Source organism: Xiphophorus maculatus, chromosome 7 (genome assembly GCF_002775205.1).
Source record: "Xiphophorus maculatus strain JP 163 A chromosome 7, X_maculatus-5.0-male, whole genome shotgun sequence".
NCBI classification, from domain to species: Eukaryota; Metazoa; Chordata; class Actinopteri; order Cyprinodontiformes; family Poeciliidae; genus Xiphophorus; species Xiphophorus maculatus.
In genome coordinates, this window is record NC_036449.1 from 19,377,430 (window position 1) to 19,389,636 (window position 12,207).

Below are 12,207 nucleotides of genomic sequence, written 5' to 3' on the forward strand. Positions count from 1 at the left end.
ATGATTCCAATTCAAAGCAGAAAGACTCATAAATAATACTAAACTTGTTTTCATTGGATGTAAAAAAAATGAAGAAAATAAAAACAAATTGTATATTTTAAAGAAAAATTAGTAGTTTAGACTAATTGAAAAATGAGTTCAGTGATTAAAAGAAAAAAAAAATTGTGACAACTCTAAAATATAGTTAACATATAACAATAGTTAACGATCCTACATCACCAGGAGTTAACTATGTAAAGTTAACATGTAAAGTTATCATGCTATGAACTAGAACAAATCAAATATCGACCAGCATTTTGTCTGCTGGAGTTTGATTTCACACTGTTAAATGTGTTGCATAACCCAAAGTTTCCCTCAAAATGGCATAATTTTGTAATGTTATGGCTCATTATCTCAACCACAGACAATCCCAGCAAAACAAATAAAGTTAATTCATACTAATATACCGCTGAGCCTTGTAGAAACAGTTAGCTTATTACCGTGCTTATCTACCTGTGCAAAAGTCTTGCTAAAGAACATCTGAAATATCTATATTATCTAAGTGTTAGTCAAGTTTTATTGTAGCAGCTCTTTCTCATCACTTCCCTACTGAAACAAAGTTTGTTTATGTTCCTCCTCATTACTGCTGTGGAATAAAGCAGTCATTATTATTTCAACATGCCCTCAAGTTGTCCTTGACTGGACTGTGGGTTGCTTGTTCTGTCCTTCACTGGCTACCAGTTTATCTCTGGCAGAACTGCTGAGAGCAAAGCTGTTTATCACGACTCGCCCGTCAATGGAGACACATCTGTGAGCATGTGCTGCATGTCTGCGTGTGTGTGTGTGTGTTGAGAGGTACAGACACAGAGGAATAAATTATTCATGAATATGCCCCTTAGCAGCGCTGGCTGACATGGAGCTATGTCTTTCAGTAACTCTTGCTCTTTGCACATTTCCTCAAGGGTGTTTCCTGGTGATGCAATCCCCTTCAGGCCAATCTGTCAACCAGTGTTTTCTTTGCAGGTCACCTTGAATGTGAAGCTTATCATTTCCAATAAATCTGCCATTTTCCATGAAGAAAAAGATCTAAAAATATATTTCAAGTTTGTCTTTGTGAAGTCTCTTTTTGTAAAATTGTGCTAGATAACTCCAACTCAAAGGTGAAAAATAAATTTCTGGCTTCACCGTCCAGAGTGCAGAAGGTTTAACATAAAATAGAACATTTCTGAAGAAATTTTAAAGGGGCCTGCAAGGGGGTTCTTATGTTTAGTTAGGTACTGTGGGTCTCAAGTTTGAGCATCAAAGTTTAAGGAGCTTAGAACAGCAGATGGAATGTCTCTGTGTCTGATGCATGTCATGAAAATGTCCAGAATAAGTTAAAATGTCTGTAGCATGTGGGATATTAGTGTCATTAGATGTTAACCTCCAGTAACATAAAGTCAATGCTAAGGTTAGCTAAAGCGATTTCGATAGTATTTAGGCTATTACTATAATATTACATTGACTTAGCAAATTCAGTATGTCAAGTTAAGCATTAATAATAAAAATTAGCTAAAATGCAGAATTTAGCTAAAATGCTATCATTAGCATTAGGGCTATCTCTAGCATGATGACCTCTAGAACTCCATGTAGTATGCAATCAACAGTTTATAAGCTGAAATTAGCTAAAATGCTAAGGTTAGCTAAAAATATATCAAATGCATTTGGACTGACACCCACCAGGTTGTAGATACCCAAGAGGAGGGCCTCAATGCAGCCATTGCTCTGGCGATCCCTGCTGGCAGTGATGCGCAGATAAACCCACACGAGTTCAGGCAGGAACTGCAGGGTGAAACGTCGCAGGCGGTCTTCAGAGCTCCGGTACAGCTCAAACAGCTGGTGGCACACAGGTTCCAGCAGCTAGAAAGCAGGTGGTTAAAAGAAAAAACACACACACACACACACACCTTAGCTAAGCAGTTTTCAAGTCCTTTAAAATGGACCTGTATCTTCAGTTCTGTTAAAATTCAATACCTATAAAAGCTCAAATTTTCAGATTTCTCAGTTTATTTGAAGTAGACGTTTACAATAAATGTATGTATCACTTTTCTACTGTTAGACAGGCTTTAATATGAGATCTGCAAAAAGCACAAAGATTACATAAAATATTTTCTTAATTTTGTGTAATCGACAATTGGCCAAAAAGCTGCAATCGGTACAACCCTACGGTGATCTTATATAAAGAAACCTGAGTATTCACATTATTTATTTGATTACTTCAAGGTGAGTTACATAGAAAATTATATATAATTTTTGTACAGACACTGTACAAAAAAAAGCATTAACAGGGGACAAAAAGAATTGAGACAATTATATAAGCTGCATCATTACATCATGCTTTCACTGAACCCATGAATAAATTGGATCTTGACCTTGATATTAGAGGCGTAAGGACTTTGAGGGGCTTTTGGGATCAGAGGGTGGAGCAGGATTGCAACTAAACACTGGACGCATGTACTCTCAGGGGAGTCCACTGTGGCTTTGTGTTTACACTGTCCAAGGGTCAGTGGAATAAGTGTCCATCCAGTGCAGCTCTGAGTGCATGTGTGTGTGTGCATGTGTGCGTGTGCGTGTGTGTGTGTGTGTGTGTGTGTTAGCTGCACTGTGTGTGACCGAGAAATAAGCAGCAACTCATTAATGAACTTGGCAACTGTTTGGCTCTCCATGGCATCAGCAGAAAACACATCGCAATCTTTCCTTTCCTGCCCACCAACACTCAGACAGACTGCCCTGGATCTGGCATTTCATCATTAATGGGATTTTGCAGAGGGACTGACAGCACTAATGGAATTTAGATCCCTGGACGTTTGACTCTTAAATTTGACCGTGAAATAAAAGGGGAATGCAAGCAGAGAAAGGAAACAAGTCCAGCCTCACTGAATACCTCTGACTTTTGCTTCAAAACGAAGTGTGACGTCTTCAACTGGGCAAAAAGCTAGTTTTAATGTGCAGGCTTGTGATGTTGTAAAATTGACATACGGAGGCGTTACCAAGGATGTTATTTTGAACTAAAACATGCAGCAGATGTTCTAGTTTTATTTTTCACTGTGTGTGTGTGTACAGTATACTGGGAACACTGTGTACTATCTCGCAGGTGAAGCTGCAGCCATCGCCATCCTGCACTTTAATCATAGTGACAAGAACAGCACATGCTTGTGCTTCAGTGTTTATCCTGCAGAAACTGCTGTGTCAGTCTGTTTTTCAGTACCAACCCAGACATCAAGAAGTGAGTCACAAGAAGCATAGAGAACTAAAAAAAACAAGGATTGCGTGTGTGTAAGGGCGTGTGGGAGAGTGTGTATGGTTCACCTCATTGTTGGGGTCCTGGATGACTCTGTACAGCGCCGGTACCAGAGACTTCTTTAGATGAAGGCTGCCAGCGTAGCTGGGGATGTGGGTTTCTGGTAAGGACTGAGACAAACAGAACATAACATTTTTTTGGCCATAATTACATGTGAAACAACTGAGATTGTCAAGTTTTGACAAATTATAACCACTAAAATCAATGTATTTTATATTGACCAACACAAAGTAGTACACAATTATGAAGAGGAAGGAAAATGACACATTCTTTAAACAATTTTACAACTAAAAAGGTGAAAGATGTTTTAGGCCTCTTTACTCAGCTATCCCTAAGTAAACTCCTGTATAACCCATTCCTTTCACTACTTGTCTAAATAAAAAAACACCCATATGTGTGTAATTTTATCACCATATGAATCCAGGAGTTCAGTGACGGCCTCAAACGTTTGTTAGAGAAAATTCAGGAATGGACAGCCTCAAAAGGACTGAGGAAACAACCAGACAGTTTGGGGGTAAAGTTGTGAAGTTTCTAGCTGGATTAGGTTGTATCCCAAGCCTTGAAGAGCTTACAAAGAACTGTGAGCATTGAGTCCATCTTTCCAAAAAGAAAAACAATATGGCACAACCGCAAATCTACTAAGTCATGGCTGTAGACCAAACTGTCAGGCCAATTAAGGAGAGTTTTAATCAGAGAAGCAGCCAAAAGGTATATTGAAGGGACTGCAGAGATGTACAACTCAAGAGGGTCTTTTGACATTCTGCAGTAAACAAATCTGGCTTTTTTGAAGAGTGGCCTAAAGTCAGCCACTGCGAAAGGAAAGTCATAAGAAGTCCCAGCTAACAAGTGGAAGAAGGTGCTATGGTCAGGTGAGACCAAATGGAAACTTGTTGGCCAACCTGCAAAACATGGTTGCACAAACTTCCCTTAACACATCACCGCTATCAGGAGAGATGTAGCTTACAGCATCATGCTGTGGGGATGGTTTTCTTCAGCAGGAACAGGGAATCAGGTTGAAGTGGATGAGCCACTAGACTCAGGTAAATTCAGGGGAATTCTGGAAAAAGTCCAGAGGGAGCAAAGGGCATGAGATTGGGGTAAAGGTTCAATTTCCTATAGGCAACAGCCATAAAAATACACCCAGAGCAACAATGGCACCAAATGATAGTTGTGTTTTAGAGTGATACAGTCAAGCTGTATAATTTAATCCAATTACAAATCTAGGGCATGGGGCGCCACATGGCTCCGAGGTTGAGCAGGTGCACTACATACAGACGCTACAGTCCTCAACACAGTTGACTTGATAGGTTTGATTCACAGTATGTATTTCCCTTCCCTCTCTGTCCTTCTTATTGTCCTGACAATGAATGAAGGCCACTAGAGCCTCAAAAACCCTAAAAAAAATAAATAAATAAAAACTCTAGGGCAAGAGTTGATAAGTGATTTTTTTCTGATGTAGTTTGAATTATTTTTGCTTTAAAGAATGGTGAAAACCTTCAATCTCTAGATATGCAACATTTGTAGAGACAAAAACCAAAAGACTTGTAGCTCTATTAGCGGTAAAATATGATTCCTTCCAACAGACCAAATATTTTACAAGCACGGAGATTTTGAGTGCCTGGTAATTGATATACAATTTCCCATCAAAAACAATTCCATTTTAATGCTGCAGACATTAATATTGACGACAACTGCAAATTGATACATTGAGCAGCTCTAAAACCAAATACATTCCAACTCAGACAATAATTTATGTTGGCCTATCATATAGGTTACAATAAAGTTTGTGTAGCAAAGTAATTAAAATGAAAAAAGGTATGCAAACACACTTGCAAGGCACTGCATAATATTTTGATTCATAAAGTCGGAGTAATGAACTAGAGAAAATCAGAAAGTGAATATATACTATTTTGTGCTAAGGCTGCAACATTAACTTCTGACACTACACAATTAGAAGTGCTATTAAACATGTGAAATTTAAAAGTGTTGTAGTTGGTATAAAAACAGAGTACTGTAGTAACATCACTGACAGGCTGAGTAGTAGCAGTCAGTAAAAGCCATTCAAGTCTAAACAGATCTTGACGTGGACTAACAGCTATTGACAAAAATCACTCTAAAAGTTCCAGACTCAGTGGTGACAACATCTGACAGGGGCAGAATATCCTGGGGTGCCAACTACAAACAGTCAAGACTATTGTCTTGAGTGTTGTCTGCAGATGACAGACACATAAAAAGCCTCTCTGCAAGGCGCTTTGGTGCAGACAAGTCATGTTGTGCTCTGTCCTCATGATGACCACTCTCCAAAGGAGTCCCATCAATCCATCTCTGGTGTGTAGTTTTGTGCTCCCCTCTTTCACACAGCTCACCTTCAATTTTGAGAATAATGCCACTGCTTAGGAAAGATGTTATTTGTATCTCAACTGCCATACCTGTACAGAATATTTACTGAATTTTCAAGTACTTCAGCAGCTGCTAGTGATTGTGAGGATTACTGGAGAAATATGAAAATAATCTACCTGATTTATTTTTTTGTGTGTATGTCTGTTCCAGGGATTTCAGCAAGTTAAACTATTGCTGTTGGATTCATGCTTAGTCATTTAATAACTTGTATTCAACTTAATATCTTGTGTTATTATCTCTAAGATGAAGCCACCAATAAAGCTACTGCTAGCATTACCTAAGAAAAAAAAGGCAATCAGTCTGATCAGAGACATGTATGTTGTGTTTATTCTGGCTTTTTAAACCCTCCAGTTGGGGTGGCAGATGGATGCTCAATCAAAGCTATTTTTGTTACTATCTTTTATTCACTTGGTTAATTGATGTTTCCTGTAATTTAATTACCATCTTTTCCACAGATAAATTTAAAAATATTAGACAACTAAATGTGAACATTTCCTTTGAAAAAAAAAAGAATACTTAATGGGTGCCTTAATGTTTAGGGTTTTTGAAAAACAATAAATCATTTACAATTCTTCAAGACCTCCATGGAGATCTATTTTGTGAGTTCAACCCAACATAACTTGGGTTTGATCTTGTATATTTAAGGAGTAAAACTTGGTGAGAGCATAAACTATAATTAACACTAGTTGTTCAAAAGGACTCAATTCTTTATTACATTAAGTAAACATAATAATAGTTTAATGAATTACAACCACTACAGTATTCAAGCTGAAACATGCCCACATATATTCTATCTCTACACACTTACACAGTTGTTATATTTACATATTGCTAGGCCTGTCGCGCGATAAACGATAAATCAATCAATCGTACGATAAATTAAAACTATCAACCTCATTTTAATTATCGGCATTATCGTCTCTTCCGCCCTTTTTCTCTTTCTGTTGATGACACTGAGTGAAAAAAGGCTCAACTCCACTGACCTCTCCCTTCCTCATTTCCTTAGTGTAAAGCCCAGCGCACACTACACAATCTTAGAGTTGTTGGCCGATTGTCGGCCCATTTTCAAAACCTGAGAGATCACACATGAGCCGACAGAAATCCCAGATATAATGGTTCGATCGGGTTCGGTCCTGCCGTGTGATGTCCAACAATGGGCACAGACTAATGCTACAATTTCCTTTATTTAATCAGGTAAACCTAGTTGAGATCTAGATCTCATTTTCAAGAGGGACCTGAAACAAACTTCACTCCTCGTCGGGGAATCGAACCCCGGTCTCCCGCGTGACAGGCAGGGATACTCACCACTATACTAACGAGATGCAGTTAACTGATTTTAAAAGCAGGCATTAATCAATGCTTTACTACAATCTACCTGCATTGCATGTGGATAGTGTCAGTCCTGACTGATTGAAAATCATTATAACCTATTTATGTCACGTTAAAGAAGAACAGCTGAAAAGTTACCGGGTTTATCAACTGCAGTAGCAATTTCGCTCCAACTCCTCCCCTTGTCATTTCTATATTCTTTGCACAAAATGCTGAATAAACATTAATGTTGTTTCCACATATCATCTCCAATGTCCACTGGACTTCAGGTTGCTCCATGTCAGGTGTTTGGGATTCCAGCGTGGAAAAAATCCATGCTTTCTGATTGGCTGCCTGGCATTCAGCACCCAGGCAGGGAAAACCCCTGATTTGGATCAGAGCAACAATCTACAATAACACACCACACACTACAGCATGATTGGTTACAAAATCGTAAGCGACAATCTTAGAACGGCTGACGTTCTAAGATTGTCGTCAAGGGAAAATAGGGGAAAAATCGTGTAGTGTGAACTATTGCGTCATGTAGTCGGATGTGCCCATCTTCTCTATTTATATCTAATTATTACTGAAGGGCAATATACTATATAGACTTCATAATCTGCACTCTTTTGGTTGAATGCAGTACTTATTTCCACTTTGGCCACAAATGGCTTTAGGTTTTATTCAAGTACATTTTTTATTAATGGAGACTGAGAATCCATTTAATTTTTGATTTTGGTTGTTTTGTTTATCAGTTCCAGTGTTAAGTGTTCTTTTGAAAATAAAGTGTATCTATCTTTGGCAGGAAATCGCATGCATTATTACGTCATTTCCATTTAATCAGTGTAAAAAGGTCTTCAAACAATATTATCGTTTATCGCAATAATTTTTGAGACAATGAATCGCTTTGCAAAATTTGTTATTGTGACAGGCCTACATATTGCTGTTTCTCTGAGAAACAGCCTGAAGGACACATTTCATCATGACTCATGAGATGCGCCACAGAGGAGGAGGGCTTTACCTTGAATTCGGAGAGCCATTCTTCAACAACACCTCGCTCTGAACCCAGCATATTTTTCAGAGACCCCCCTCCTGGATGCCTGGTGGACAGAGAGAGGCAGTGATTGGAAATACAGTCACAAAAAAGAAGTGAAGGTGACAGAACACCATCGCCAGAAGAATGCCCAATCTGGAGATGTGATTTTAGCCCCTTATTTCCCTGCTGAGGAAGATGCAATATAATTTTCAACCCAAGTGAATACCCTGATGACTGATTTGAATTATTTATTCAGCTATGATGCAGGACAAAGCAGAGTTTAATTTAGAAAGAATCAAAGGGCTCTCAAGGAGACAGATTCACAAAGGAGAAATAATACCCAGGATTGCAATTACCTGTTAGTGGTGTATAATCTAACTGCCTTTCAAAATATGAGTGCATCACTACAGCAAATCTTTCTCACTGTGATTATAATCAACCTGCCATAGTGGACAACTGAAAATTAGTGAAAGTAAATAAATGTTAACTGCCAATGAGTAATCGTTTTAAATTGTGAGTCATGTTAAGCACATCCAGAGAGTAATACTTAGAAACAATAACAGTTTCTAAGCCAAGCCATAATCGTTATGGCTTGGCTGTCCAAGATTGTTGATGCTCAAAACATTGTTGCATAACAGGTCACTTCAACACACAAACTTATGAGAGATCATAGGAGCCATGTTTCTTGTTTTTCCATCTTTATCACCGCTAGGGGTCGAATTTCATGTTGTGTACAGATTACGGTGGAAGCAGGTGAGGGGTTATTTAAAGGTATTTAAAGTGTAAATCTGTTCAGGTGACGAGAGCAAAGAGTTTTCTACTGTGCTTAGTCTAGAGTTGCCTTATTTCTTTGTTCTAAATAGAAACGGCAAAATAGACAGATGTTGTAAACCTTAGGACATTCAAATGATTGTGATGAAGACTGACACAGTGAACTTTGATTCTGTGCATGTAAAAACAAAGCCTACCAGTACCAACAAACAATCAGCAACCAGTAACATTTAAGCATAGGACTTAGTCACTACAGACATTTTATGAATATTTCATATGACAGTTCATGTTTTGGCTGGCCAAGCTTGGGTTTGGTTTTGTTGTTTACAACTTGTCTCATTAAGCATAGTTGTTTTTGTGTGATTTGTAAGCTGATGTTGTTTTTCCAAAAACAACACCAGCCTCGGCTTAGATGTTCACTATTTCCAAAGAAACCAAACTTTAAATATGCAAGCTGACATAAAAAGGCTGATTGTAAGGATGGATGGATAAATAGATGAAACAGTGGACAAAGATAAGTAAACTAATGGCAAATGATTGGACAATAAAGATACTAATAGAAAGCTAGCTAGCTGGTTATGGATAAACGGGTGGAAGACAGACAATTAGCTAAAACATGGATGGAAATAGGATTTGCAATTCGCCTGTAAATAAAAATATATTGAAATGCTGCTCTTTTTTTAATTCAATGATCTATAAATATAAATACAAAACAGTATTCCAAACATATTCCAATACATCATTATCCCTGTTCCTGTTCTCAGCGTCTAGATGCTAAAATAAGACTCAACATAGAGCACAAAAACATCTCTACCTCAGGTCTCATCCAATGGAAAATATTTTCTTATTTTTATCTAAAGAAAAATAACATGAATCCCATAAAAGGCATGGCCAGAGTCTGGGAGTTTGTGTATACTGCTGTACTGAGGCAGTGAACACTGACAATGATCTTTCACGGGATAATGTGACAGAATGCAGACTAAAGGTGATGAGCCATTGAGCCCAACAGACAAAATTTGATTATGTAATGGCAGACGGCCAGTGAAGCTTGTAATCACTGACAGGCTAATGATGTGACTACATTAACTATTAGGTCCTATCAATTCAAGTTGAAGGTGAAATTGCAAAAGCTCTCAAGCTTTTCTACGCTGTTTTGCTTCAAACACTGGTATTAAGCTTAAAGCAAGAAGGGTAGATTCTTTACCCTTTCAGAACAGCCGTTACTCAATTCAGATTTGTAATCAGGTGATACGAAGGTAAAGAAAGACAAACATCTTGCATGAATTTTACGGATGTAGCATAGCATACAATACAAACAAAAACATTTATGACAGCAGAGTTTTAACAGATTGATCAGGATGGTTCTCTGGTTCAGTGTTTGCCATCTGAGTCTCAGAACTCAGCACCTTGACTGTCAGCATTTACTGGGGAAGGAGTCGACATAAAGACTGATTAGCCAATCAGAGACAGATAACAAAAAATGAGCACGTCATTATGTGCTTGACATAGGAAGAATTGACTGTAGATTTTTTAAAGCTTGCTTATCAAGACAAGACTGAAAAACATCAATAACCCTTGATCTTAAATTTGTAATGGTGTCTTCAAACATGTAATCATTCTACAAAATAAAAGGTCAGGATCGGATGGTTCAACACATCTACAAATAAAAATTATGACAAATCATGAATATTTTTTAAATATATGTTGGGCTCACAGTACTCAATATGCAGGAGAAGAGTTTTATAAATTGACTCTCACTTTTAGATTTCTAACAAAAGAACAATCCCAAGACAGTTAAGATCCACATTCCTGCATCAAACATTTTAAAACTACAAATACAGTGAAAGTTATGACTACTACTTTTAGCAATTACATAAATACACTCCTGTTTAATCTCATTTGTTAAAGCTGAGTCTCCATAGTGCAGAAAATGTGCTAAGTTTGAGGGCTCTCTGACGTACACATGCGTCAGTGGACTTAGCGTTTCACACCATACACAGAGACGACACCATCAGGTACACCACATCTGCCTGCCTGGCCAATCTGGGTACTCTGCGACAAAGCAGCTTCATCAAATATGAATGTGTGAAGAAAAGCGTGGAAAGTCTACCGTTTTATCAGTATGTGTAGGCTGAGAGACGAGACAGGACAGAGGAAAAGATGGTAACAGAAAATACAAAGTAATCATGACAGGGAGCTGCACAGGATCTCAAGTGTGAAGGTTTCCAGTTAAACATGAACACATGACACCCAGAAAACAAACAAGTGGTTCCGGGAACAGTTTGTGAAAGTGCATAAATGACTCAGATAATGTTTGGCCTTGTACCTTTAAAATACTAGATCATGACTTTCCATTGATGCTCACCCAGTTGACACAAAGTTTATGAGAAAAATAAGCTCACAGGAACAAAGTCTGCTTTTTTTTCCATAGACCTTTCCACCATCCACTGAACAAATGGCTTTGAAAAACTTTTACATTGACTATCTGTTTTTAATATTAATTTGATTAAATTTCTTTGAGGATGTGACTAAAACAAAAGGAAATGCTTCAAACTTTCTATCTACACCATGAAATGAAAGTAGCGTAGAACATGTAAATCCCCGAACATTTAATGGTAAAAATTACGACTAAGAGAAAATCGTGTGAAACAGTAAAATTAAAAGTACTGACTTTTAATTTTATGCACATGTTGGAATATTATGTCAGTGTTAATTTATTTCAGAAACTCCATTCAAAAAGTGACATCATAGATTATTTAGATAACAGACCCCAAAAACCGTAAAATTTTAAGCTTTTATTTCACTTAATTTTATCAAGTACTATATGAGCTCAATAGATGGTTGAGTTCGTCAGCCAGCCAAGAACAGCGATACCCTGGTCGTTAAACCTTTACCAATGTGGGCAGGTGCCAGGATCTGCTGCAAAATGAAATCCTCATCTCCATAAAGCTGTCTGCACAGGGAAGAATGAAGGGCTGTAAAATCTCCTGGTAGATGGCTGAGCTGACTCTGGATCTGATAAAACTTCAGCAGCTGACATAGCTCTCTAAATCATCATTAATACACTTTTTCCTTTGAACATATTTTTCCATTATGCTTCTATACAACAGCCTGAACAACCAGCTTCTCTGGGTATAGCCATTTGTGACTTAACCTCCTTGTGGAGTTTGTCAGTGGCTATCAAGTCAGCAGTTTTTCTCTGATAGTGTAAGTCAAACGATTCTCTGAAAAACTGAATCTTGGGGTTTAACTGTAAGACTTAGTCATAATAATCAACAGAAATAAATTGTGGCTCAATATTTGTAAAGAAATTCTAAAATATATTACTTTTAAAATTGATTTGCTGAAATTAGCCCTTTGCTGGTACTCCTAT

At 37.7% G+C, this 12,207-nt stretch overlaps 1 protein-coding gene across 3 annotated transcripts in view; it reads right to left on the reverse strand.

Annotated features, from left to right (window-relative positions):
* fam126b (family with sequence similarity 126 member B) overlaps window positions 1-12,207 on the reverse strand; it is a 49,813-nt gene that overhangs the window by 17,253 nt on the left and 20,353 nt on the right. For all 3 annotated transcript variants that reach the window (XM_014469406.2, XM_023336650.1, XM_023336651.1), the window contains 3 exons: window positions 8,049-8,127; window positions 3,328-3,429; window positions 1,699-1,878 (listed from right to left, as the gene is read on the reverse strand). In XM_014469406.2, the coding sequence (XP_014324892.1) occupies window positions 1,699-1,878; window positions 3,328-3,429; window positions 8,049-8,099 (333 nt within the window). In that variant the 5' untranslated portion in view covers window positions 8,100-8,127. The remainder of the gene's footprint in view (window positions 1-1,698; window positions 1,879-3,327; window positions 3,430-8,048; window positions 8,128-12,207) is intronic.